Source organism: Ornithorhynchus anatinus, chromosome X2 (assembly GCF_004115215.2).
Source record: "Ornithorhynchus anatinus isolate Pmale09 chromosome X2, mOrnAna1.pri.v4, whole genome shotgun sequence".
NCBI lineage: Eukaryota > Metazoa > Chordata > Mammalia > Monotremata > Ornithorhynchidae > Ornithorhynchus > Ornithorhynchus anatinus.
Window position 1 is genome coordinate 5120863 of NC_041750.1, and position 27879 is coordinate 5148741.

Below are 27879 nucleotides of genomic sequence, written 5' to 3' on the forward strand. Positions count from 1 at the left end.
CCTGTCCAGCCTATCAGTTTCCAGAAGAGCCACTCTCACTTGCCGTGTGGACATCGAAGGAACCAGATAAAACACTTGGCCACACAAAAAAAAAGTGTACTGTCTTTATTTTGTTTTGTTGCATAGCGATTGGTCTGCATATGCTTTTAAACTGGCAGCCCATTTGAAAGATTTCCCCTTGCACGGGAAATTCCAAGCCAGTTTGGTTCTAAGCATTCACCGAAATGCTACTTTGGCTTGAGAACTGGGACCAGATAAGACTGAAGTGACAGCTTGAGGAATTGCAGCCTTGGGGCAATGAGTCAAAGTTGACGATTCTCAGGTTACTGGGAGCTGGAGAGAGATGAGAATGATCGGGGAAGCATGGGAAAGGCGGGAGATCCATTCTGTAGTTCCAAGTTAACATGTGAACTACTCTTTAATGGAGACAGCACATTAAAACAACGAACTGTTACATGTCGGGGATTTACAATAAGGGGATTACCACTGCTACAGTCAAGCAACAGACTAGAAAAATAACTTAAAAGCTATACAACTGTAGTTATAAATACTTTGTCTTTAAAACTAAGTAGTATTGGCTAAAAAAATGTTCACAGTTACTCTGAAGAGATGTATTTATATATATATATATATATTGCACAGTAGTAGAAAAGTTCATTCTGTATACCATATGTAAACAATGATTTTCCTCCTCCTTTGGCAACTTCAGGACATATAGAAACAGGTATTTGCTATAAGCAAAAGCACTTGGGTAAAGGCACATTGAAAGCTTTTCAAGCTGCAATTAAACAAGGTACTCGAGAACTCTCTAAAAACACTCTCACTTTTCAGTTTACTTTGTCAATTCTAGTTACAAGCATGTAACAAATCAGACCGTTGAATGTGAAGAAGCAGAACGACACTTGAGTGACCCAAGTACAACAAACACTCATCTCTTCTTATTCCACCGTCACTGATTTGGCCAGGTTTCTAGGAAAGTCAACCTAAAATGAAAAAGAACAAGCTCTCAAGTCAAGGCGACATTTTTGAACACCGGACAGCAAAGGGGAGGGGCCGGATGCATTCTCCGACAGGCATTTCCATCTATTTGGATTTTAAAATGGCAAATGCACATGAATCTAAACTTCTGACGGTCGGCTTTAAGTTCCCCAGTCAGCTCTCTCCTCTCTAGTTTTCCTCACTTTTCTCTCACTGCTCCCCAGCTCACGCTCTGCTCCTCTCACTCCCCTGCTTGTCTCAAAGCCTACCTTTCATATACTTTATTTTCATCCTTCTCGCTGCTCACACCCTCCCTCCTCCCTGGAACTCCCTCCCACTTCTCAGCCGGCAAACCACCGCTCTCCCTATCTTCAAAGTCCTTCCATGATTAATTTTCTCCTCTACTGCCACTTGAGCAGTTCTGCATATCCCCTAAGCATTTGGGTGACTCCCTTTTCTCCTGGAATTCCTTAAGCGCTTATTATGTGCCAGGCACAATACTAAGCAATGGGGTAGATGCAAGCTAATCAGGTTGGACACTGACCATGTCCCACACGGGGCTAACAGTCTTAATCCCCATTTTAGAGATTAGGAAACCGAGGCACACAGAAGTGAAGTGACTTGCCCAAGGTCACACAGAAGACAAGTGGCCGAGCTGGGATTAGAACAGATCCTTCTGATTCCTGTGCTGTATTGGCTAGGCCATGCCTGGAAGATTTATGTACGTATATTTATGCTCTATGGCTTCCCCTCGCCTGTTCTTTATTTTAGTGTCAGTCTCCCCAGACAAACGTGCTCATCCTAGCTGCTTTAACTGGGAAATGAAAAGCTAGACTAGACTTACATCATATCCTCTGAGAACCGCCAAGTGGAATGAGAGCAATTGCAAAGGAATAACACTTAAGGCTCCTTGGAGGCAGTCGACCGTCTGTGGCAGCTCAATAGTTTTATATGCAAACTTGGAACTCTCGGTATCATCCCTCGAGCACAGTATGATCGGGCGACCCTGAAATGAATGGAAGGTCAGGGAGGAAACTGAAACCAGTTTGTTGTGGGCAGGGAACATGTCTAACTCCCATGTTAGACATGCACGCAGTAAACACTCAGTAAATATGATTGATTTTTTGACTGCCATAGAATTGTATTAAAAAAGAAAATTTAAAAAAGCCATTTCTCAGATTTAGACCAAAAGCTCTCTCTCTTGACTGTAAGAATCTTGTGGGCAGGGAATGCATCTACCAAGACCCTTATGTTGGACTCTCCCAAGTACTTAGTACAGTGCTCTGTAAGAAGTAGACTGTAAGCTTCCTGTGGGCAGGGAACGTTTCTTCCCACACTGTCTGTCTTCAACTCTCCCAGTGTGCTCTGCACACTGCAGACTGTAAGTTCCCTGTGGGCATGCAATGTGTCTATGCAATGTGTCTACACAATGAAGTACAATAGAACAATAAACAGACAAATTCCCTGCCCACAATGAACTTACAAACTAGGGATGGTGCTTCAGGGAGAACAGACATTAATATAAACAAACAAAATTACAGCTATGGACATAAGTGCTGGGGGACTGGGAAGAGGGAATGAATAAAGGGAGCAAGTCAGGGTGACACAGAAGGGAGTGGAAGAAGATGAAAGGAGGGTTTAGTCAGGGAAGGCTCCTTGGAGGAGATGGGCCTATGGGAGGCGTTCTCCAAGGTGACTCAATGACACCCCCTCCCCCAACCACGCCCACAGGACGAAGAGGCAGTGATAACTCACCTGGCGAGCAGTGACCTGTTGCAGAGCATTCTGGCACTTTGTAAAGCAGGGATCCTTCATAATGACCATGATCACTGGCATCTGTTTATCAATGAGGGCTAGGGGCCCGTGTTTTAACTCTCCTGCCAAGATGCCTTCCGAGTGCATGTATGTGATCTCCTTGATTTTCTAGTCAATAGATAAAGAAGAGAGTGACCAAAAGAGCAAAACTCATTGACCATGCCAAGGACCCTATTAGGAAAAACCCAAACAGAGCCTCATTATTTCCTTATTTTCTAGGAACTGTGATTTAGCTTAGGCCTAGACGGTTAGCTTTTTTCATCCTTTCATCTGGATCAGTGTTATTTACCGTTATCCTAGAGCTGCATCGTTTATCTAGCTGAGGTTGGAGAACAGAACATTTCTTAAATTCTCCTTGAAAAATGGTTTTTTCAGGTCATGTGGGTTAAGCGGTAAAACAGGAAACGAGTGTAATTGATACAAGGACTTTCTTACAAATGCAGACACTGGTATATTGGCATTAAAATAGGCCTACAGAAGGTCCATTGATTTACTGTAAGACAGCCTAAGTAAAAACCTTTTTCTCTACCAAAGAGACTGACCAGTCTTGCTATAATGAATATAGATCTTTCAGTAGTAAGAAGAGTCAGCCCTAGAACTCCCTCTCCGCTCCTTCCCACTGCAGCACGTACCTATAGATCTTAAAACTCTGTTGCTTCTCCTACACGTAGTTTTTTTTGGGGGTTTTAGCACCTGCCTCCCCTGCTAGACTGTAAGCTCCTTGAAGGCAGGGAGTATGACTACTACTTCTGCTGCACTCTCCCAAGTGCTTAGTACAGCGCTATGCACACAGTAAGGGCCCACTAATATTACTGAAAATAACTGGTTTTTGTTCCCTTAAGACCACCCTGACAAGTCTACGCTGCACAAAGTGAAGTTAACTGGTAAATCTGGATAACTCAAGACCAAAAAATGGAGTTCCGTGGTTCCCAGTACTCTCGATTTTGAATCCAGGGCTTGGGTTTGGTAGCTAACCAGCATGAATTTCTCAGATAAAGCAGGGTCTGGAGGACAGAGCACAGGACTGGAAGTCAGGATAGCTAGACTCACATCCCAGCCCGGCCACTGGACCCCTTTATGAACTTGGTAGAGTCATTTTACTTCACTAAGCCTCGGTTTCCTTATCTGTAAAATGGGGTCAAGAATGTTGGAAGTCCCATGTGGGGACTGTGCCTGTTGTCATAACCTTATATCTACCCTGGAGCCTTGTACATAGCAAGTGCTTGATGAATGCCACAATTATGGTGAGGAGCAGTGTTGCCCAGTGGAAAGAGGATGGGCCCAAGAGACAGAGGACATGGGTTCTAACCAGAGCTCTGCCAACTGCCTGCTGTGTGATCTTGAGCAAGTCACTTCGCATATCTGTGCCTCACTTTCCTCGTCTGTAAAATGGGGATTCAATATCTGTTCTCCTCGTACTTAGGCTGTGAGCCCCATGAGGGACAGGGACTGTGTCCAATCTGATAAACTTGTATCTACCCCAGCACTTGGTATATAGCAAGCACTTACCAAGTACAATAATAATAATAATTACAATCATGACCTTCCCTCCAGTTCCCCTTTCTTACTGTGTAGATCTGGCACAAGACAACATCAATACAAGCTGAGTTGTGTGTGAACTAAAGTAACTTGAGTTCATAATAATAATAATAATAATTGTGGTATTTGTTAAGCGCTTACTATGTGCCAGGCACTGTACTAAGCACTGAAGTAGATAGAGGTGATTGGGTTCGACACAGTCCCTGTCCCACATGAGCTCACAGTCTTAATCCCCATTTTACAGATGAGGGAAGAGGCACAACGAAGTGAACTGACTTGGCCAACGTCACACAGCAGACAAGTGGGGGACCTGGGATTAGAACCCAGGTCCTTCTTACTCCCAGACTCGTGCTCTATCCACTAGGCCATGCTGCTTTATGATGCTCTGATTTGCTCCCTCTAAAAGCTCCAACAAATGGTGGTCAGGGGTCAATCCTCAAGGCCAAAGGGCTCTGGGCCCATTGAATTCAGAGGCAGTTTCTCAAAATTTACCTGTTATCCCAAAGCATGCTGGAAACTGAGCATCATTCTTCTTGATGCTTGATTAGTGTAACAGGGGCTTCTGATCCCCAACATGACTGAATGTTTAGGGGAGTGACTGGCCTTACTCCAATGGCTAACTTAATCCTGGGGGACACCCGTTGGTAGGGGAAGGGGGACATCCCCTCAATATACAGAAGTTCAGAAGTGAACAGGTGCAAAAGTTCAGTCTGACCAAGTGGCATACACAGTGAAAGACCAAAAAAAAAAAAAAGAAAGTCTTACCAATGCTCCTTCCAGGCAAGTAGCGTAGTTATAACCACGACCCATCACCAAAAGGGATCTTTGTTTGTAGAGTTCCAAGGCCAGATCATGGATCTTCTCATCCAAAGCTAACACTTCTTTGATCATCTCTACAGACCAAACGCACAGTGAAAAGCAGAGTAAGTGCCACCATTCTCATCGGCCCGAGCAGGTTTAAACAAGCTCTTGGGGACACTGAGTGCTGTCAGTCTAAAGCAGTGTCACAGGGCTTACGTCATCTCAATTGGTTGTCTTATCTGAACGCTCCTCTATGGGAAGCGGGTAGATATAAGTGTCAGAATTTGAATTTGTGATGACAAACCTTATGGCTGGAATAACAATCAGCGGAATTTATTGACTGCCTACTATGTGCAGAGCACTGTACTTAGCATTTCGAAGAGTCCAATGAAGTTGGTAGATATGATCCCTGCCATCAAGGAGTTTACGGTCTGTGTGCAGAAGACCGTACTAAGCATTTGGGAGAGTCCAATAAAGTTGGTAGACATGCTACCTGCCCTCGAAATCTTACACTGTGTATGCAAAACATTCTTCTAAGCACTTGGGAGACTTCAATAGAGTTAGAAGATATACTCCTTTCCCTCAAAAAGCTTAGTCTAGTGGGGGGAGACAGACACTAAAATGACCAGTAGGGCAGAGATGGGGTGGGGTGAGTTGCTAAGTGTTTAGGAGATATGGACTGAAGTGTGTAGCAGATGCAATAGGAGGGAAAACAAGGTGTGGGAGAGATGAGAGATTAGTCAGGGATCATTTTTCTACAAAAAAAAATCAGGCTGTTTTTCATCACTTTTCAAGAAACTCCAATGGTTGCCCATCCAGCTCTGCATCAAATAAAAACTCCTCACCATTGGCTTTAAAGCAATCAATCACCCTGCTGCCCCCTTCTACCACACCTCTCTACTCTCCTACTACCCACACACTTGGCTTCCCTAATGCTAACCTTCTCACAGTATCCTGATCTAGACTCTTTCACCGCCAAACCCTCGCCCACATCCTACCTCTGTCCTGAAACACCCACCCTCCTCAAAAGCAATAGACAATTACTTTCTCCCCCTTCAAAGGCACATCTCCTTCAAGAGGCTTTCCCTGACTAAGCTCTCCTTTCCTCTTCTCCCTCTTTCTTCTGCATCATCCTGACTTGCTTCCTTCATCCATCACCCCCCACCAACAACCCATCTGTACTTATGTCCAAATCTGTAATTTATTTATTTCTACTAATGTCTGCCTCTCCCCTCCAGACTGTAAGCTCGTGGGCAGGGATTTTGCCTGTTTGTTATGTTGTACTCTCCCAAGCACTTAGCACAGTGCTCTGCACACAGTAAGTGCTCAATAAATACGATTGATTGAATAAATGAATGAAGTCTCTCAGTTTACAAGCATGAGTCGAACTCGAGGAACGTACCTGGGAGCGACTGCAGTCCGTTGATGATCTCCTGCCTCCTATTTTGCAGAGAAATGCGGTCTTCCGACATCATCAGGCCAAACATCACCAGGGAGACGAATTGGCTGGTGTAAGCCTGAGGACAAAGAGAACCGTGATTCTCTGGGAAAACAGCTCAATTAAGATAGGTGGTTGCTATGCTGGGGGAAGCAGCGTTGCTAGCAGGCACTCGCACACCCCCTGCTAAGGTGCAAGGGTCTGAAGGTCTCTGTCCCCCAACCCTCCCTGCTCAGGGAATTCAGATCCTTCCGTCCAGTCATGCCTAGTTCTCCAATAGCTACTCAAGCTGGAGCACACCTGCTCATGGGAGAGATGTGGGGGACTCTAAACCCCACACCTTGCAACTCCAAGGGTTCCTTACCAACGAGTCATAATCCAAACGATCAGGTCAGTCCCAATAAACACTCTGGTCCGATCTCACCGTCTTTTTTTTTTTTTTAATGGTAACTGTTAAGCGCTTACTATGTACCAGGTACTGTACTAAGTAGATACAAGCCAATTAGGTTGAACACAGTCCATATCCCACATGGGGCTCACAGTCTAAATCCTTATTTTAGATGTGATAGCCAAGGCCCAGAAAAGTGATTTGCCCAAGGACACCTAGCAGACAATCAGCGGAGCCGGGATTAGAACCTAGGTTCTTCTTACTCCCAGATCCACGCTCTATCCATTAAGCCACGCTGCTCCTGAGAGAATTCTCAAGGACACTGAGCTCAGTGAGTTGGAATTGATGCAACCTTCTACCAGCTGTCTTCATCCTCCCAGTATTGGCCTCCAGAGGGAACAAGACCTGAGGTAACAGACCGGCAACAGGCTATTTCATGAGGAAAGCCAATAATAATAATAATAGTAATAATAATAACTGTGGTATTTGTTGAGCTCTTACTTATGTGCCAGGCACTGTAAGCACTGGGGTAGATACAACGTGATTGGGTTGGACACAGTCGAATGTCTCGCTTGGGGCTCACAGTCTTAATCCCCATTTTACAGATGAGGGAACTGAGACACAGAGAAGTGAAGTTACATGACTAAGATCGCAGACCAGACAACTGGCAGAGCCGGGATTAAAACCCAGGTCCTTCTGACTCCCAGGCCCGGGCTCTATCCACTAGGCCACGCTGCTTCTCCAAAGCAATGACTGTCACACCGCAGTCCACTGCCTTCCAAGCCTGACTGCCACCCACCCAAATTCCAACCTCTGAGGACACCTCCCGCCCTCACCTCCGGCTTTGGACTTCCTCAGAAAAGGCCTGGGGAGAAGGGGACAACCCCCCACCTCTGGCTGGTACCCCACCCCTGGTCCTAAATGGCAGCTGGCTACCTTGGTGCTCGCTACCCCGATTTCAGGGCCGGCGTTGATGTGCACGCCGCAGTCGGTCTCTCTGGAGATGGAGCTGCCCACCGTGTTCGTGATGCCAACCGTCAGAGCTCGACGCTCCTTGCAGTAACGCAGGGCCATGATGGTGTCGGCGGTCTCACCTGGGAAGCCGAAGCCCGTCTTAGCGTTAGCAGGTGGGGGTGGTTGAGGTGGACATTTATTGGGATTAGTGGCATTACTGGTAATTAGGGTGTTAGTAGTATTAATGGCACTTATTGGTAGTTAATAGTGTTATTGGTGTGAATGGCATTGATGGCATTCATTGGTATTAATGGTATAATTAGTATTTATCGGAATGGATTTTTTTGGTATGGATATGATGGGCATTTATGGTGCTTATATGTATTAGTAATATTAATGATACATATTAGTATTCATGTTTATCCTGCGCCTCTCTCTCCCCAACCTTTGGCCGAACAAATCATTCAGTCGATCAACGGTATTTACTGAGCACTTACTCTGTGCATAGCACTGTACTCAGCACTTGGGAGAATACAACAGAATTAGCAGACACTTTCCCTGCCTATAATAAGCTTACAGTCTAGAGGGGAAAATCCTGCCACCTTCCCACCACCCTGCTCCCAGCATGCCAGCTGCCAGCATGCCCTGCTCCCATATGGGGCCATGAGCACACTTGAGAAGACCCCTACGGGTGTCCTTTACCACTGGAATTGTTAGATTCTGCTCTTTCAAGTGGTCTTCAATGTTGTTTTATAATGATGGTATTTGCTAAGTGCTTACTATGTGCCCAGCACTGCTCTAATGCACTTAGAATGCTTCACCTTTCCAATTGTATCTGTCTCTAAACCCCACCCTGCCATATTTTTGATTGTAAGCTCCGGGAGGACCAAGGGACCGTGTTTAACTCCCACTTGAGGATTACTCCGCAGTGTTTAGTATAGGCCTTGTACTTGGTAAATGCTTAATAAGTACTATTACTACTCAGCACAATGCACTGTACTAAGTGCTTCGGAAAGTACCGCAAATCATATAACACGTTCACTGCCCGCAAAGAGCTTGTACTTTAAAAGGGAAGATAAACTTAAAATCTTGTTGTGGGCAGGAATTGTCACTCTTTATTGCTGTATTGTACTTTCCCAAGCACTTAGTATAGTGCTCTGCACACAGTAATTGCTTAATAAATACGATTGAATGAATAAAAAAATAAAAATAATATTTGTTAATGGCTTATGTGCCGATCACTGGGTTAGGGACAAATCAATCAAATCAGACACAGTTCCCGCCTCATGGAAAACAGACATTTAATCCCATTTTCAGATGAGGAAACTGAGACCCAGCAAGATTAAGTAACTTGCCCAAGGTCATCTGACAGGCAAGTGGTGGAGCTGGGATTACAATCCGGGTCTCATGACTCCCTGTCCTATGTTCTTTCCACTAGGCTACACTGCTTCTTTATGAAAATATTCATAAATTAAGCAGAAAAAATAATTAACTGGTCAGTTGACTTTGCTAAAAAAAAAAAAAAGGGACTAAAGGAAATGTGTAAATGTCAGAGGTTGCTGTAATTCCAGGAGTTAGAAGTGAATTACGGAGTTATATCTTCACACCATAGGGAGGAGGATCAAGCGGCCTAGAAATTTAGGCTCCTTGGGGCAGTTTGGTGTTAATCAATCAATCAATTAATTGTATTTATTGAGTGCTTATTGAGTACAGAACACTATACTAAGTGCTTGGGAGAGTACAGCACAAGAGAGTTGGTAAACACGTTCCCTGTCCACAGGTACTGCGTAAAAATCTTAGGTTCCCTCAGGGAAACAGGTACTTCTGGCAGGTGCAGTCTGAGAATCAATTCTGAGCATGGTCAGAGTAGTTCTTGGCCCCCATTTTTGGTCTTTGGGACAAAAATTCTCAGAAGCCCTTGTGGAGTTCCTGCCCCTATTCCACACCTGCTCTTCGCTTTTAAAAGGTGCCCTCTCCCAGAGCTCTGGAACTGGCCATAGAGGCTGCCAGTTTTAGAGTCAGTCTGATCAAGGGCAGTCAAAGACATCGATATCACTCACCTGACTGACTTATGAAAAAGCAAACATCATCTCTAAATACAGGGGTATTTCTGTCCAGGAAGTCGCTAGCAAGTTCCACCATCACAGGCAACTCTGTCAGTTCTTCCAATACCTGCCGTGTCTAAAGTCAGCAGATATTAGTTATGAAGGACCCTCATTGAAACAAAGTAGGATCAAGATAAGCAAGTAAAGCTCTAGCAGAAAACACCACGTCACAGATGTCGTTAATGTGAAAAGACAGGAAGGCTGTCATCGAACAGTACAAGAGGTCAGTGAAATCTGCATAAAGTGCATGGTATTTTTTAACATTACCAAGTGAAGGAGATATGTCCCATCCTTGGAAGGAAAATGGCAGATATGACAACTGCAAAAGAACAGTCTCACCAGGCACAGTCTCACGTTAAGCTGGATGACTGGGTTTAACTTACTGCAACTGCCGCGTGGTAGCTAGTCCCACAGCCAATGATGATCAGCCGTCTACACCTTCGGATCTCTTTCAAGTGGTCTTTCAAGCCCCCTAGCAGCACTGCAGAGCATCAAAGAGATTATATTAACCCAGAGGCCTTCCTGAATCACTGTTCTAGGTGGAAATCGAAGACTTGAATGTCACCATTAGGAAACTATACAAGTTACCTGTGTTGGTCTCAAAATTCACCCTGCCCCTCATGGTGTTGAAGACTGATTCTGGCTGCTCGAAAATCTCCTTCTGCATGAAAGCACTGAAGTTTCCTAATTAAATAAACATGGTCAGTCAGGACGGAGCCAATTCCATGGTCCACGTCTGAATTTTCTTTCAGCTGATATTTTTTGGAGGATTGTTTTGCCTCTGATGCCAGGCACTGTACTAAGCACTGGGGTAGATACGAGTTAATCCAGATTAAACACCGTCCATGTCCCACATGGGGTTGACACTATTAATCCCCATCTTACAGATGAGATAACTGAGGCTCAGAGAAGTGAAGTGACTTGCCCAGGGTCACACAGCAATCCATCCGAACTACATTGTGAAAACACACATTTCAGCAGAGCTGTTTGTCGGGTTCAGGAGGAGAATACCTGCCTTTCATAATTTGCTGCAATTCCATCTGCAGGGTCTGGATGGCTCGAGATGGATCATCGCTAGCTGAGCGTTTCACTCGGTGGATGGAGAGTTTTCCATCAGCCACTGCTGCAATGTCATCATCTTCAAGGAAAATGACTCTGTTGGTGTGTTCAATAATAGCACTATAGACATAAATAAATAAATGCATCACTTCAGAACTGACCTGTTCATCTTAGAACAAGGGCTACTTAAATGGGCAATCCAGTATAAAAATAAGAAGCAGCATAGCCCAAGAGATAGAGCATGAGCCCCGGAGTTAGAGATACTGGGTTCTAATCCTGGCTCCACCACTTCTCTGCTATGCAACTTTGGGCAAGTCTATGAGCCTCAGTTACCTCATCTGGAAAATAGGGATTAAGACCGTTAGCCCCTTGTGGGCCATGGACTGTATCCAACCTGTTTAGCTTGTATCTACCCTAGCACTTAGAACAACGCATGGCACATATTAAGTGCTCATCAAATACCATTAAAAAGCAATAAAATAAAGACCACTAATTGACTTCGGAGACACACTAGGGTTCATTTTGACATTTCTCTAGCAGTTAAAGGCTCACTGATTCCTTGTGCCATTTCTTGGTGATCTGTGCCTTCCGACTGTTTCCTCATATAATGTATGCCAGTACTATGTCACCATTTGATTCGAGTCCTAAGCCTGAACTGCACTTCACTTGTCCTTTGTTATCTAAAGACTGGGCAAGAAAAGCTGCACATTGACTTCTTTTTTTCATGATTCTTTCTCTCCCTCCAGGCAGGAAAAGATATCTAACCCTCTCACTACTGTGCTCTTGCTTTCTTCAAAAGGCTCATGCTCCCCTCTAAACTGTAAACCCCCCTCTAGACTGTTAGCTCGTTATGAGCAGGGAACATATCTGCTAATTCTGTTGCACTGTACTCACCCAAGCGCTTAGTACAGTGTTTCTGCACAAAGTAAGTGCTCAGTAAATGCAATTGATTGATCTCTTCCCAAATATAATGGGGAGAGTTTTGCATGTCTGTACTTCCCTGTTTATCTTGAATTTCCCCCTTTTTGTTAATGGTACGCCGCTTCTCGGAGCGCTTACAGTGTGCAGAGCACTGTACTAAGCACTTGGGAAAGTACAGTACAGTAGAGTAGGTAGACATGATCCCTGTACTCACGGAGCTTATAGACTAGAGGAGAAGATGGACATTCAAATAAATTACAGACTGGGGGAAAAGGAAAAAAAAAAGTTCCCAGCTACCTGGCATCGGAAGCAAAGAAAAATTCTACGGCTTTGTCTCCAACAGCGTGAAGGCAGGTTGAACTATCCAGCCTCTTCATTCGGGTTTTACAGATGTTCTTCACATTCTCAATGTTGCCTGTTAAATGAAACAAAGCAAGTCAAATTCACTTCAAAAGCCTGGGTGAAAGAGAAAGTGACAGAGCGTTACAATGTGTCACAAATCCGGAGCTGAGATTTTTCACTGATATCTGAGCTACTGCTGCCTTTTTTTTAATCATGTCTGCACTGGCCAAACTTGACCCAGAGACCAATCTTTTAGAAGACTTGAGGATGAGGCCATGGCAACAGTGGCTGATGGGAAACTCTTCTTCCACCGAGTAAAGTGAGACCACACATACTATCAGCCAACTCTAGTAACTTTCCTGGTAGGCTGAGACTTAAAAAAACGAAACCCACGTGCTGGATTTTGAGAAGCAGGCTAGCAACACTAATCAAGCTCCCAGATGCTTTAGCGCTAACTTACATGTCCTATATAAGATGGGGATCTGTTCCGTGGAAAGTTTATATTTGCTGCGAACTCCAATGAGCAGAGGGCTTCCTCTCCTGAAAATATAACAACGAACAAAGTCACCCAAGGTGTCATTCGTGGGGTTACAGCGACGTTGCTCTTGGCATTAAAGACAGACTGCCCCGATCTGCATTCAGCCCTTTTGACAGAAAAGTTAATTGACTGGGTGTCCTGTCGAAATACAGTTTGAAGCATTTCATCAGGAAGTGACTAGGCTCAATCAATAGGGAGATCAGCTGCTGAAATGCCAATTATAATGTTTTAATCTAGGGTGAGGCAGTGCCCAGAACATTTGGAACTAACTCCCATGGTGAATTGACCCAATGAGAGCTAAGGACCTCCAGGAGGTTTATAAACATCCGTTCACTAATCCTTCCTGACCTCTCATCAGAGGGCAGAGGTCATTCGGGAACCAGGTTTACCAGGTGATTTGTTCAAAGTCACAGGTAACAGCTGAGCCAGGAAAAATGTCCAAACCGCCTTTCTCCATCCATCTACAATCTATTTTACCTCCACGCCTCTCCTCTCAGGGGACGCAGTGTTGCTCACTGGAAAGTGCCCAGCACCAGCCTGCTGTGTGACTTTGAACAAGTCGCTTAAACTAGCCTCAGTTTCCTCACCTGTAAAATGGTGTGTGTGGGGGAATAGATTCTGACCCAAGTGTGGGACAGGGACTCTGATCTGATAATCTTATTCCTACCCTGGCGCTTAGCACCAAGTAAGCACTTTAAACAACTGCCACAGTTATTTCCAAACAGATACAAACTGAAGAATGCTTTCAGAGTCTGGCAATACATTTCCTGTTCCCAACCAAGAATTTCTGGTTTCAAATGAGTTCTGGGAGTCGTCAACTAGAGTCTGTGCCCAATCTAATACACTCAAGGTTTTGTAATGCCTTATTTCTAAAATCTAACACACATTTGGATTTATTCATTTTGGCTTGCACACCAATCTTAAGTTTCAGTGCACACCGAGCAAAGAATATTTCATTCTCATAACTCCTACAGTGAAAAGTCAGACCTCAAACCCCAAGAAAATCTTGGCAATGTTGAGACAACAGCTTCAGTCATCAGTACTCGATTCACTGTAAATGGACCATTTACAAGAAAAAGGAATAATTTATTCATAAAACTATTGACAGTATGGTTATTAGTTTGTGAGCTAGCACCTGATATTTTAGCAGATTTTTAGTTCAACAGACTTTTGGGCTAACTTGGAAGAAAATAACTATCCACTGCATTTAACCCAAGATGAATCCAATCTGCTTGGATTCATTTGGTCTCAGGTGATGAATTGAGATCATTCCACATAACTTTCTGAAATAGCAAACTGCAAACTCAGATTTTACAATGACCCAGTTGGTAAAAACTCCAGTAATAAGAGAAGCTGTGTGGCCTAGGGGAAAGAGCACAGGCTTAGGAGTCAGAGGATTTAGGTTCTAATTCTGACTCCACCACTTGCCTCTTGTGACCTTGGGCAAGTCCCTTAGCTTCTCTGTGCTTGTTTCCTCATCTGTAAAGAGGGGATTAAATACCTGTTCTCCCTCCCCCTTAGACTGTGAACCCCATCTGGGACAGGGACTGTCCGATCCAGTTTCTATCCCATGGCACATAGTAAGTGCTTAACAAATATCAAAGTTATTATCTAGCAGTGGAGGCAGACATTAAAACAAATTACAGATAAGATAAATCAAGAGAGTTTAAAGAGTAAGAGCTCAATAAATATTATTTACTGACTGGTTGCTTCATGCTTTTGTGCCCAATTCTTTGCAGAGGAGCTCAGAGGCAGGGAAGACACAGACCTCTCTGCCTTTGACCTTCCCATCCAGGATAATCTGGGGAGGTGATGTGGTTCATTCCTCTCATTAGGGCCTAGCAGGGTAGGTTAAAGTTCCCAGAAGCTCCCAGATCCTCCTTTGGCAATGTACAATTCCCCAAACACAGAGCTCTGCTCTGAACCTTTCTCCATATCCCGCTGGGAGGAAGAGGAGAAAAGGCAGAGATGGAAACCGAGTTCTATTTTTAATCACAACCTCGAACAGAACGTTCAAATCGAAAGGTGCACTTAGATTAGGCTTTCATCTGAACATTTAAATCCTTTTTCGGAAATTCTATTGAAGCTTTCCCAAGTATAAAATGTCGGGTCTGAATCCATTCCCCGTGCCCTGTGAGACACAAAAGCTTCATGCACCATTTTTAGACGGCTCAACCAAGAAAAGGCTCTTTAGGGAAAATGAAGATTCGTCTTCACTTACCGGGTTGTTACTGCTTCACCTGGGTAGTAGATGCTCTTAAAAACCAATGCGAATGCTCCTTCCTGGAATACAAACAAAACAAGCTATATTTATTTAAATGAGATCTTATTGTGTGCCAAACATGTCTTAAGTGCTTGGGAGAGTCCAAAACAACAGAGTTGGTAGCCACATTCCCTGGCCACAGGGAGCTGACAGTCCAGAGGAGCTTAGAGGAAGGGAATTCAAGCACCTCAGCAGAGTGGATAGAGCATGGGCCTGGAAACCAGAAGGAGCTGGGTTCTAATCCCAGTTTTTCCACTTGTCGGCTGTGTCGCCTTGGGCATGTCACTTAACTTCTCTGTGCCTCAGTTACTTCCTCTGTAAAATGGGGAATTATTATGGGGGGACATGGACTGTGTCCAACCCGATTAGCTTCTATCTACCTCAGTGTTTAGTACAGTGCCTGCCACATAGTAAGTGCTTAACAAATATCATTAAAAGCAAACAAACAAAGAAACAAAAATATTCTACCATTTCCCAGATCAGTTTAGACTGAATTAAACTTTGGGCTGATCACAGGTTCTTAGGAAAAGGAATGAATGAATCAATCAACGTATTTATTGAGTGCTTACTGGGTACAAAGTACAGGACTAAGAACCTAGGGAAGTAGAAAGTTAGGAGATGTGATGGATGAATTAGAGAGGTGTTAAATCTAGCAGAAGCCAGACAAAAGCACGCTTTGGGATGCTGTCGAAAAGCTAAATTCTGAACAATAACTTGAGTGGAGAGAAAGGAAATCTTTTGGAAAAAGGAAATGGTACCAAACTGATTCCAGTGTGTTTGATTTAAAAGAGACCTGTTGAAGTTTCTAGGTCAAAGTTTTATCCTGCCTTTTTGCAAGGTTTGTAGTTGATGCATGAATGACACTGTGACTAGTCATATTTGAACAGTGTGACTGGTTTCTGATTAGCTCTCATTAATAAATAGTTGCTGTAAACCATGACTCCATAAAATTGGATGGAACTGACTCCTCCCTCTTAGGGCAACTTTTGATTTAAAGCCATTTAGCCGTGAAGTGTTGCCAAAGAATGCCACTTTGAAGGAAATTATTTACTGTAAAACAAATGATTTCCTGTCACAAAATCTGTGGTGTTTCCAGAGAATACCACTTTTGGGGAAATTATTTACAGTAAAACAAATGCTTTCTTGTCACAAATATTAGCTCTTAAGAAGAGTATCATAAAATTTTGTCTATTTTGCCACTCTGGGAGCAGGAAAGCAATACTAATTGCCTGGTTAAGAGGAATTAAAGCTGCTCTTTACATCTTCTCCCCTCAGCCTTCCCAAGCCCCTTTAGGCAGGAACCCACTTTCCAGCAGCAATTTTGGAACCCCTCCAGCAAGAAGGAGGTCTCTGCATCCAGGAGACAGTCAAATATCTTTGATGACAATGAAAGAGAAAGAGAGCTTACTCCCACGACTAATTTAGGATTCAACTAAGGGAATTCCCCACTTACCAACTGCTGAATGACTCTTTCTACCAGGGTTGAGAAGCTGATGTCTTCGCTTTCTCTGTTATCATACACATATTTGATCAGCTTGGCAATTGTCTCAGTATCCGTTTCGGACTCAAACTCATACCCTTTGGTCTCCTGGAACAGTTGTTTGAGTATATAGAATGTCAGACCTTCAGGTGAAACAGCTTCATTCCAAACTCTCCCAGCCCCTAAAAACACACACATACACACATTCCCGCCTATCCCTCCCTTTGCTTCTTCCCCCATAAGTTTCTTTTCCCTTGAAAAAGGAGGTGGAACCTGAAAGAAAATGGCGGGAAACCTTAAGGTTAGACTTCTTCTCCTTCTCTCCCCTTGCCTACTTTCTGTTTTGAATCTTAGCTTGTTTCTCCTAATTTTCCGGTCTCTGGCCCTGAACTTCTTGAGCCTTTCTCCTTTATCCTGACTTCTAATAAAGGAGTCCTTGGTCCCAATCTTTCTCCAAGATCTAGTTCCATGTCCAGCCTCTCACAGAAGCCCTCAGAATCTTAAATAGCACTTGAACTTCACCCTGCGACACCCCATCAGAAACAAGGGCATGCCTGTTGTCTGGATTTCAAAAGTTCAAAGAGGTACTGAAGTCTAGTGCTTGAACATGGGACTAGGAATTAGGTGACCTGGGTTCTAATCCCGGATATGCTCCTCACCTTGAGCAAATTATTTTAATCTCCCTGGGCCTCAGTTTCCTCACCTGTACAATGGGGCTAAAATACTCGCTCTTCTTGACTCAGACTGGGAGCCCTATGTGGGTCAGGATCAGGGTCTGATCTGATTGTATCGACCTCTTTGCTTCATTCATAACCAGGACTTAATATAAGGAAAAAAAGAAATAGAAAACAGGCTATAATCTCCCATCTTACCAGAAATTTCCTCAGGTCCTTATAATTTGTGATGATCCCATTATGGATGACAACAAATTCTGAAACATTAATATTACATTATATTATTCATATTTTGTCTGAACACAAAATGAAATTCAGACAATTACAACCTTCTCTTGAGGACTGGGCAATGGCTCAGATCCCATCCCCCCAGCCCTCACCCCCCACATACACAGGGCGTAGAAGGGCAACAAAAACACATCTCGTTGAAATGACCTCATGGGAGCTGGTTCGTCTTGCATGTCCAAGAGGAATCTGCCCTGCCCCTTATTTCAAACCGAGTGAGCAACAGATCTTTACATTCTATCGGTCTAGTTGTCTTCTGGCATGAGGTCTGTGTTCTGGTGAGAAATCACAAGCCTGTTCCAAACTCCTGTCCAATTCACCAATAGTATTTATTGAGCACTTTCTGCATGCAAAGAACCGTACTAAGTGCTTGGGAGGGGACCCTGCAATAGAGTTGGGAGATACAATCTTTACCCTCAATGAGTTTACAGACCAGAGTGGGAGACAGACCATGCACAAGCACCCTCTAGACGGTAAGGTTGTCGTGGTCAGGGAATGTGTCCGTTTATTATTATATTGTACTCTCCCAAGCACTTAGTACAGTTCTCTGCACACAGTAACCTCTCAATAAATACGACTGAATGAATTGAATAGAAAGTTCACACACACATACACAACATCCACTATTTGGCCCAATATCCATTTTGACGCCACATATAATACAATGTAGCAGCACAAGAGCTGGCTCCCTTACCTGCACTGTAGCCAACACACAGTCTACAGACACACTAGATGGCAAGATTGAGTGCCCCAAGTTCTATAGCTTTCTCAGGAATGGTGTTCTGTTAATTGCCTCTTTCCTGTCACACCACATGGCAGTCAGACCATCATGGCAAACTGACAAATGATGAACTCATTGAGAGCTTTGAGGCAGTCAGTCAGGTCACCCCTTCCTGCCTTACCACATTGATTTCATAATACAGCCCAGCCTGCACACCTCACTCCTTGAACATCAACCAACCCTCTGTACCTCGATCTCAACCATCTCACCGCCGATCCCTTGCCTACAATCTTCCTCTGGCCTGAAGTTCCCTCCTCACTTCAAATATGACAGCCCACCGCTCTCTCCACCTTCAAAGCCTTATTAAAATCAGAAGGACTTGGGTTCTAATTCTGTCCACTGTGTAACCCTGAGCAAGTCACTTAACTTCTCTGTGCCTCAGTTCCCTCATCTGTAAAATGAGGATTAAAACTATGAGCCCCAAATGGGACATGGACTGTGTCCAACCTGATTAGCTTGTATCTACCTCAAAGCTTAGTACAGTGCCTGGCACATTGTAAGCACTTAACAAATACCATTAAAAAAGCAAATAAAAAACTCTTTCAAAGGCCTTCCCTGACTAGGCCCTTATTTCCCCTATACCCTCTCCATTCTGTGTCACTTACGTACATGGATCTGTACCCTTCAAGCACTTGATATTCACCCCACTCACAGTCCCATACCACTTATGTACGGCTCCATAATTTAACATCTGTCTCGCCATCTAGATCGCAAGCTCGTTGTGCACAGGGAACATGTCTACCAACTCAGTTGTATTGGACTCTTCCAAACACTTGGTACAGTGCTCTGTGCAAAATAGATGTGTAAGCTCCTTGAGGGCAGAGATCGTGTCCACTAACTCCCTTGCACTCTCCCAAGTACTCAGCACAGTGCTCGGCCAACAGTAGACTGTGAGCTTCCAGAGGGCAAAGCTTGTGTCTATTAACTCTATTGTATTGTACTCTCCCAAGTGCTCAGTACAGTGCTCCCCACACCATAAGCATTCAATAAATACCGTTGATTGATGGATTTCCCACCCAGACGTACCGTTGTTTTTATCGGATCTCTGAGGGTGACTGTTCACAGCACTGGGGACTCCGTGTGTGGCCCAGCGAGTGTGAGCCATTCCAAAATGTGTCTCGAACTCAACTTTGAGGTCCAAGCCATCTTGCTCTGCACAGGAGAAGATTCATCCCAATATTACAAAGTGTCCTCAACAACACTGCAAGCGGAAGTGGAGGTAGTCTTCTTTACTGAATTAACATAATTCAGTGGGTGATTATAGTTATTGAATTTCATCCAACTCCCTCCAAATTGCTCTCCTTTAGAAAGCTTTTTTCACCCCATCCATTTAACAGAACAGGGGAAAATTTCCTTTTATATCAGAATTCTGTTTATTACAATTATTTCCAGCTACAAGAGAAAATCTATTGAGAAATGAATGTGGACTTAATAGAAGATTTCACCACAACTATTTGCTGAATAGTTGGGAGTGTTTTTACTACTTACTGTAGAGTTCTTCATCAAGAGCCTTGACTTTCCCCCTTTTCTTAACTAGTTTGATGTGTCTTTCTTTATCTTCATTATTATTTCCATCGATTGCCACACCTGCAATTCAAGAATTTGTTGCTATCATTTAAGATCTGTTTATACTACCCAGTTGGAAAGATACTTTAAGACATAAGGGTTAAGTTGTCCTAGGGTTAAACCAACACTTTTTGCAGCTTTCTTCCCCCATCATCCCTCATCAAATAATAATTGTGGTTTTTGTTAAGCACTTACTGTGTATCAGGCACTGTACTAAGTACGGGGTGGATACAAGCAAAATGAGTTAGGCACAGTCCCTGTCCCACACTGGGTTCACAGTCTCAACCCCCATTTTACAGATGAGGTAACAGAGGCACAGAGAAGTAAAGTGACTTGCCCAAGGTCACAAAGCAGACAAGTGGCAGAGTCAGGATTGGAACCAGCTGGGGAGCCGGGATTAGAACCCAGCTCTCCTGACTTTCATTTCTGTGCTCTTTCCACTGGGTGCTGGAAGACTGTAGACTGTAAGCTTGTTGTGGGCAGGAAATGTGTCTGTTATATAGTATTCTCTCAAACGCTTATTACATTGCTCTGCACACAGTAAGCACTCAGTAATTATGATTGACTGCTGAGACAGAGTATCAAAAAAACTCCCCCTGCTGCTGAGTTTGGTGCCACTATGTCTGCTGTGAGATGGTGTGGGACACCAGAGGAAATTTCCCCTGGAAAATTCCACTCCAAAACACAGGTGGAGAGTGGAGTCCTGCCAATTGGAGCTCGGGATCCCACTGGTCACATGTGTCGTAAGGGAGAAACTCTGTGTTACCAAACAAGAAAGTGGTCTGAGTTCTAGAGAAACCTCTGGCAGTTGGTGGGGTGGAAAGATCACAGGGCTGGGAGGCAGGAGACCTAGGCCCTCTGGAATCCGCACACAAGGAGTTGTAGCACCCATTTGGACTAGGGGCTCGAGCCTGTTCAGAGCCCGGGCAAGAGGGGCACAGGGTAGGATCGATGAGGCCTCGGACTGGGAAAAGTCACCCCATCTTCACCCCTTGTGTACAAATCAGTCAGTGTTATTTATTGCCTACTTACTGTGTGCAGTAAACACTGAAACATACATTGTAAATTATTATTATTTATCACACTTTCTCCCACTGGGTCTGCTCTGCTTTGTCACTGTTCTTCTTCCAGCTTTCACTCTGTAAATAATTTTTGTCAGTCTCTCCTATTAGGATAGTGGAAATTTGGCCTAGTGTTAAAAGCACGGGCTTGGGAGTAGAGGACATGGGTTCTAACACTGGCTCCGCCACTTGTCTACTATGTGACCTTAAGCAAGTCACTTCACTTCTCTGGACCTCTGTTACCTCATCTGTACAATGGGGATTAAGACTGATAGCCTCATGTGGGACAACCTGAGTAGCTCGTATCTACCCCAGTGCTTAGAACAGTGCTTGGCACATAGTAAATGTTTTACAAATACCATAATTATTATTATTATTAGCATGTAGGCTCCTACTGTACTTTCCCAAGCATTCAGTAGAGTGCTCAATTGCCCTCAACCCTGCGCTCCTAAAGAGAGTTCTGAGTACCTTCAAAGAGTAATTTAGTATGAGGACTGCGTGACATATAGTAAGCAGTTAACAAATATCATAAAAAAAGAGAGAGAGAATAGGCACAGCATATAGATACACCAATATTTCCATGCTAATTCTTTGGGGAGTGAGGGAAAAAAAAAGGAATATCCAATTACCCGCAGAATCATATCCTCTGTATTCCAGCCTCTGGAGACCCTTTATTAGAGTTTCAAAAATCTCCTTCCTTGTCCGGGGTACTCTGTAGTTCATATATGCAAAGATTCCTGGGAAGATAAAAAAAATAAGAGATTCAGAAGTCAGCATTTGTCAGGAAATAAAGATCACATGGGAAGAAAACATGTTTGAGAGCCCAAATAACAAATTAAAAATGTGAGAATTTTCCCATTGGGTTTTAAAATGGCCGAAAAATAGCATTCTACAAATTTTATATGGTACAGGCCAATTACAAATTTTATATGGTACAGGCCAATTACAGTGCCCACATTTATTAAGCAAGCTACATTTGGGTTGAATTTTTGATGACCATTCCAGTCAGAGAATGGGTGGATTTCAGAATCCTTTCTAAACTTATTAAAAGTATTAAGTTTCCAGTTTCCAGTTAAAATGAATCTGATTATTTCTTCAATTGAACTGTTCTCTATGCAGGGAAAGGTTCATAAATCTGAAATTTTATTCTGGGAAGTTTCCCGACATTTGGTTTTTCCAGATATCAAATTACGACTTTGCTAAAGGCTCCCATCCTGATCCCAGATAAAAGTGGATTCAAGAATAATTGGGTTTCAGTCATTTTCTGTCTACGAGAGAGAGGTCAGTGAGATTGAATTCCTAGTGGAGATTTTTTGGAAAAAAAAAAGATTTAAAATGGCTAAATTGATGTTCACCCATTGGTTTCTAGGAAATGATACCAGAATTTCTTATACAACCAGATGACCCTTCACAAAGGGCAAGGTCCCCAAAACTAATTCTCCTCACACATCTCCAAACCCCCTTTATGCCAAATTGCACAACGCATTTACAGGCGTGTTGGGCCAGTAAATGAGTTTTGCAGTTGCAGTGCTGTCCCTATGTGACTCACGGCTCCAGAAAAAAAAGTCTCCCTGGAGGTTTTGCCTTAGAGCTGGAGAGTGTGTTGCAATTGTTAAGGATCCTTAACTCCAGGGATCTGGAAGGCTTCCTCACAGATTAAACAGCAGATTCCAAAGCCTACCCCCTCAGTGGTGAAAAGCAGACTGGCATAGTGGAGAAAGCACTGGACTTGCCCTCAGGAGTCCTGGGTTCTAATCTAGGCTTCCATGGCTCACCTGCTGCGTAACCTTGGGCAAATCCCTTTACTTCTCTGTGCCTCGGCTTTCTCACCTGGAAAATGGTCATAAAATACCTGTTCTCCCTCCCCCTTATATTGTGAGCTCCATGTGGGACAAGGACTGTGTCCGATCAGACTGTATTTATGTGTCTTCCAGTGCTTGGCACAGAGTAAGTGCTTAACAAGTACCATAATAATTATTAATAAATACTGTGGTTATTATTATACTGACAACCACAGCGTTAGCCTAGGCAGCGAAATGGTACAATTTCTCTGAGTCAAGAAGAATGAATCTTAACCTTCATTGCAAAACACAAGCGACACAGTTACATGTGAAATAATTTATTACCGCGGTACAGAATTTTGTTTTACTCCTCAACATATCCCTCTCATTAGATTTTATTTTTTAAACCGATAAACTAACCAAAATTGCTTCAATACTGACCACCTTTCTCTCCCTGTTCTGGGAGTTCTCCCAGTCAGTGGTATTTATGGAAGCCTTCCCCAATTAATTCACAACCCTCCAATACCCACCCTTAACACCTATGTACATTAAGACTATTGTAATACACATATGATAATGTATTTTTTTGTTATGAGCTTACTATGTGCCAAACACTATACTAAGCACTGGGGTAGATACATGACAATCAGATCCGGACACTGTCCCTGACTCACAATTTAACTCTATATTTTATTGATGTATTTATCGACACATTCCATTATTTGATTCCCAGTGGATTTGTCTTGCTTCAAGCCTTATATGTGCTCTTTCCTTGGCTACCTGTAAATAAGTTTTGTCCGTCTCCCCCAAGAGAACGTAGGCTCCTTGAGGGGAGACAATCAGAGCTTTGCTACTGGTAGTCAGTCAATCGTATTTACTGAGCACTTACTGTGTGCTTAGCTGTACCTGTTAGCCCTTTCCTAAATGCCAAGCACTTGGGCCCATTCGGTGCAGTTAGGTCAGACACAGTCCCAATTCAAGGGACAGCAGGTATTGAATCTTCATTTTATAGAGGAGGACACGGAGGCTCAGAGAAGTTAAATGACTTGCCCAAGGTCACACAGTAGACAAGAAGCAGAACCAGGATGAGAAATTAGGTTCCTTGCCTCCCAGTCCTGTGCTCTTTCCAATCAATCAATCAGCGGTATTTTTTGAGCACTTACTGTGTGCAGAGTACTGTACTAAGTTCTTGGGAGAGGAGAGTACAACAGATTGGAAGACATGTTCCCTGCCTTTGTTTTCATTAGTCCAGGCGGCCCCCCGTAAAGCACCCCCAAAACCTGCTGTGACCCTCACTATGAGCAGAGAACGTGTCTACCAACTCTGTCATATCGTTCTCTCCAAAGAGCTTAATACAGTGCTCTGCACACAGTAAATGTTCAATAAATACCACCGATTGACCCTATAGAGAACTCCACCTTCTCTCTGGGCTGATCTTCCACCCCCTAGACTGAACCCCATGTGGAACAGGAAACATTTGTGACCTGATTGCACTGTTTGAGCCCTAGTGCTTGGCATGTAATAAAGTGCTTAACAAATACCGCTATTAATCCTCTATGTCTATCACTCAATGAATTGAGCCATTGATTCACTGAAAGAAGCATTCTCATTGACAATTAAGGGATACATGATCAGGAAAATCTGGCATTTCACGCCCTCGCTGATAATTCATTAATCCGCTCAACATTTCTGTCATGAAAAGACATCTGGACAATAGTAGCAGTTAACCTTTCATGAAAATATGCTGTCAGATATGGTGGTGTAAGCATCATATATCTGGTCTGGTTCACCCCTGGCTTGAAATGAACCTCCTGCTGCAAAATGAAATTTGGTGACGCTTGATACACCTCTTTCCTGAGGATGTGTAACTAACTGAAAATGTTCCCCCAAATAGTACAGAAATGCTTATAATGGTTATGGGGGCCAGGGGGAGAAGGGTGAGAATGAAACCCGAAACAGAAACACACCCACCAACATAGAAGTCACCATGGAAACACAGACCTGACCAAAGTCACCATCCAGCAAAGATTCAATGCAGGGACTAATGATAATAATAATAATTATGGTATTTGTTAAGTGCTTACTATGTGCCAAGCACTGTTCTAAGCGCTGGGGTAGATACAAAATAATCAAGTTGTCCCACGTGGGGCTCATGTCTTAATCCCCATTTTACAGATGAGGTAACTGAGGCATAGAAGTTATTTCACCCTTGAAGTCATGTTTGGGCTTGAAATCTCAAGAGATTTCTCATTCAATCTGTGAACATCCACTGCAGTGATTCCCTTGGAGAATCTCCGAAAGCAACCCCCTAGAGAATTCTCCATGAACTTCACAGGTATAATTTGTGCCTACCCCGGCACTTAGATGAGAACACATAACAAGTGCTTAATGAATACCATCAGAAAAAATAAAACAAAAAAAAACCCCAAGAGTCTGTCTTGGAAGACTGAAGTACTCCTTCGGCCACAACATACTAAGCCCTTACTATGTGCTAAACATTGGGGTAAATACAAGATTACCCGATCAGACACACTCCCTTCCCCACACAGGGCACCCAATCTAACAGTGAGAGAGTGAATCTTATACTGACATTTGTCAGATGACAGAGACACCCTCTGAAGCGGACTGACTTGCCCAAAGGCGGAAATAGAACTAGAACTCAAGTCTTCTGACTCCCACTCCCATTATCTTTCCACTAAATCCATGTTGCCTTCCACATAAGAGGACATCTAGAGGAAATCAAACTAAGGAAGAGAATGAAGATGTACCACAACACTGAAATGGTATTGCTTCGGGCTAGTGATGCTCATAGTAAAATTAGTAATAGCATAGTAGTGGTAGCAGTAATAGTAGTGGAAGTAGATATAATAGTAGTGGTAGAGGCAGCAGTAATCAATCAATCAATGGCATTTATTGTGTGCTTACTACCTGCTTATTATGTGCCAAAAGTAATAAGCACACTATGTGCTTATTATGTACCAAACGTAATAACCACTTAAGATTAACTAGACTGTAAGCTCCTTGTGGAGTATAAGAACCATTGATTGATTAATTGATACTAATTCTACTGCATTCTCCCGACCATATAGAACAGTGCTCAGCACCCAATCAATCAGTGGTAATTAATGAGTCCTTACTGTGTGCAGAAGACTGTACTATGTGCTTTGGGGATCACAATACAACAGAGTTGGTCGATGTTCCCTGCCCACAACAGGTTTACAGTCTTCAGTCTGCTTATGCCTAGCAGGAGTTCAACAAATATTATTCATTCATTCAATCGTATTTATCGAGCACTTACTGTGTGCAGAGCACTGTACTAAGCCCTTGGGAGAGTACAATTACTGATTGACCCCTTAATACAAACCTGCCCACATGGAAGAAGGGCATGTATAACCTTCCTGAAAAGATGAGCCTTTCTCCATTTACATAAACTGTTAAAATATTCTGTAGTCCACTGCCCCCCAAAAAAAGTCATAGAAGAAGAGCATTCATAGCTTAAAACATCCTGCCTGGTGTTTGGCCACATTTCATTGGCTTTGGGTAATTTTAACCCTCAGAAAGGAAAAAAAAGGACACAAGGGGACACACACTGACACACAGTGACTTTTTGTCCAGTTAGTAGTTATCCTTTTCCTACTCGCATGAGAGACACTCTATCTGAATCTACCACCCTGAAGGGAGCCTAAAAGGATTACAGATGTGTACGAGAATGTGTGGGTGTGTGTTGGGGAGGAGAAAGAGTGTGTGTGTTTGTGTGTGTGTTTGTCGTGGATTGATCACAGGTTCCCAGCCCAAACCTCTGCAGCTCCAAGATCCCCACCCTGTGTGGCTCTAAAGCAGCCAAGATAAAAGCATCTTTAGGTGGAGGCGGTGATGTAAGACCCCCTGGAGGGCTCATAGCTCTCCCCCTACCCCGGGGCTAATCCCACCCCCTCCTACCCACTTCCTAAGCCCCTCGGACGAGAATCTTATCAGTCCGAGACGTTTCTCGGGGCTGGAGAGGGGCGCGCTCTAGGAGGTCGGCGACGTTTCAATCTCCCCGGCAAATCTCTCCCCCTTAACTCGGAGGAGGCCCGTACTCCAATTACCTGGGGGCGGGGGAGGGATGGAAATGACAAGGGGAGGTGGGGGAAGAGAGAGGAGGGGGTCGGCAATCCCTTTGGAGGTGGGGGGGAGGGGAGGTGTTCAGGATCCCGGTGGGAAGGGGAGGGGTGGGGGGAAAGGGGTTGACTCAGTTTCCCCCGTTGCTGGCCTTTTCCAGGCGAAGAAGAGGACGGCCTAAAACGGGGGTGGAAAGGGAAAGGGAGAAGACAGCAAATCTATGCATGAGTCCCTCCCGGCCTTCCCTCTTTTCCCGGAATGGAAGAAAGGGGAGGAAATCCCCCTCCTCGGGGGTGCGGTTCCCGACGATCGGGGGGCGCATCGGGGCTTCTGTTGGGGCCGGGGGGGAGGAGGGACGCTGCAGCCCCTCCGTTTTCCCAGGACAGAGCCGGGCTTGCTCCCCGGGCCGGACGGGGCTCGGAGGACCGCGCGGAGGAGGCGGCTCCATCCCCTGAGCGGCCCCCGCAGCTACTCACCGCACATCTTGCTGCCGTTGCTTCTCCGCCTGCTGCTGCTGCTGCTGCTGCTACTGCTGCTGCTGCTGCAACTGCTGCTGCTGCTGCTGCTGCTGCTGCTGCCACCGCCCTAAATGTCCGACCCCCGTAGCCCCCTCCTCTGTCCTCCCGTGGCCGTGCTCTTATACCCGTCCGGGAAGAAGGGCGGGAAGAAAGGCGCTGCTGCTCCTCCTTCCGACCTCCTCATTGGCTCCCGGTTGCCATGGCAACCATGGGGGAGGTGGTGGGCCGGGGATGGGTTGCAGCCGCTGGAGCCCCAAGAATGTGCCGCGTTGCTGTGGGCCGGGCGGAGGCTCCCGGTGGGCGGGGAGGGGAAGGAGAAGGAGGGCTCTGACTCTCTGCAAGCCTGCTGCCAGGGGATCGGACACTGTGCCCCTACTAGGTGGAAGAGGGAGGAGGGGGAGATGCAGGGGCCGGGCCGCCAGGGAGGGTCTCGGGCAGGGGAGATGTTCATTCATTCATTCGTTCAATCGTATTTATTGAGCGCTTACTTT

General features: G+C 44.4%; 1 protein-coding gene across 1 annotated transcript; it reads right to left on the reverse strand.

Annotated features, from left to right (window-relative positions):
• Positions 1–90: 90 nt before the first annotated feature.
• GFPT2 (glutamine-fructose-6-phosphate transaminase 2) lies at positions 91–27446 on the reverse strand. Its single transcript, XM_001505500.6, has 19 exons — positions 27347–27446; positions 21618–21725; positions 19850–19948; positions 19388–19513; positions 17494–17552; positions 16595–16729; positions 15100–15161; positions 12801–12880; positions 12296–12413; positions 11034–11197; positions 10607–10702; positions 10402–10499; positions 9974–10094; positions 7896–8053; positions 6536–6650; positions 5098–5225; positions 2734–2901; positions 1823–1984; positions 91–983 (listed from the first exon to the last, which is right to left on the reverse strand). The coding sequence occupies exons 1-19, from the start codon at positions 27351–27353 to the stop codon at positions 939–941; spliced, it is 2049 nt and encodes a 682-aa protein (XP_001505550.2). The 5' UTR covers positions 27354–27446; the 3' UTR covers positions 91–938.
• Positions 27447–27879: the final 433 nt, after the last annotated feature.

What these genes read in the sequence shown, in the direction of transcription:
- GFPT2 (XM_001505500.6), bottom strand. An exon ending in ATTGCAGCAAATTATGAAAG is followed by an intron (nt 10,703 to 11,033) that starts GCAGGTATTCTC and finishes TTATTTAATTAG; the next exon opens with GAAACTTCAGTGCTTTCATG. An exon ending in CGGTTCTCAGAGGATATGAT is followed by an intron (nt 984 to 1,822) that starts GTAAGTCTAGTC and finishes TTTTCATTTTAG; the next exon opens with GTTGACTTTCCTAGAAACCT.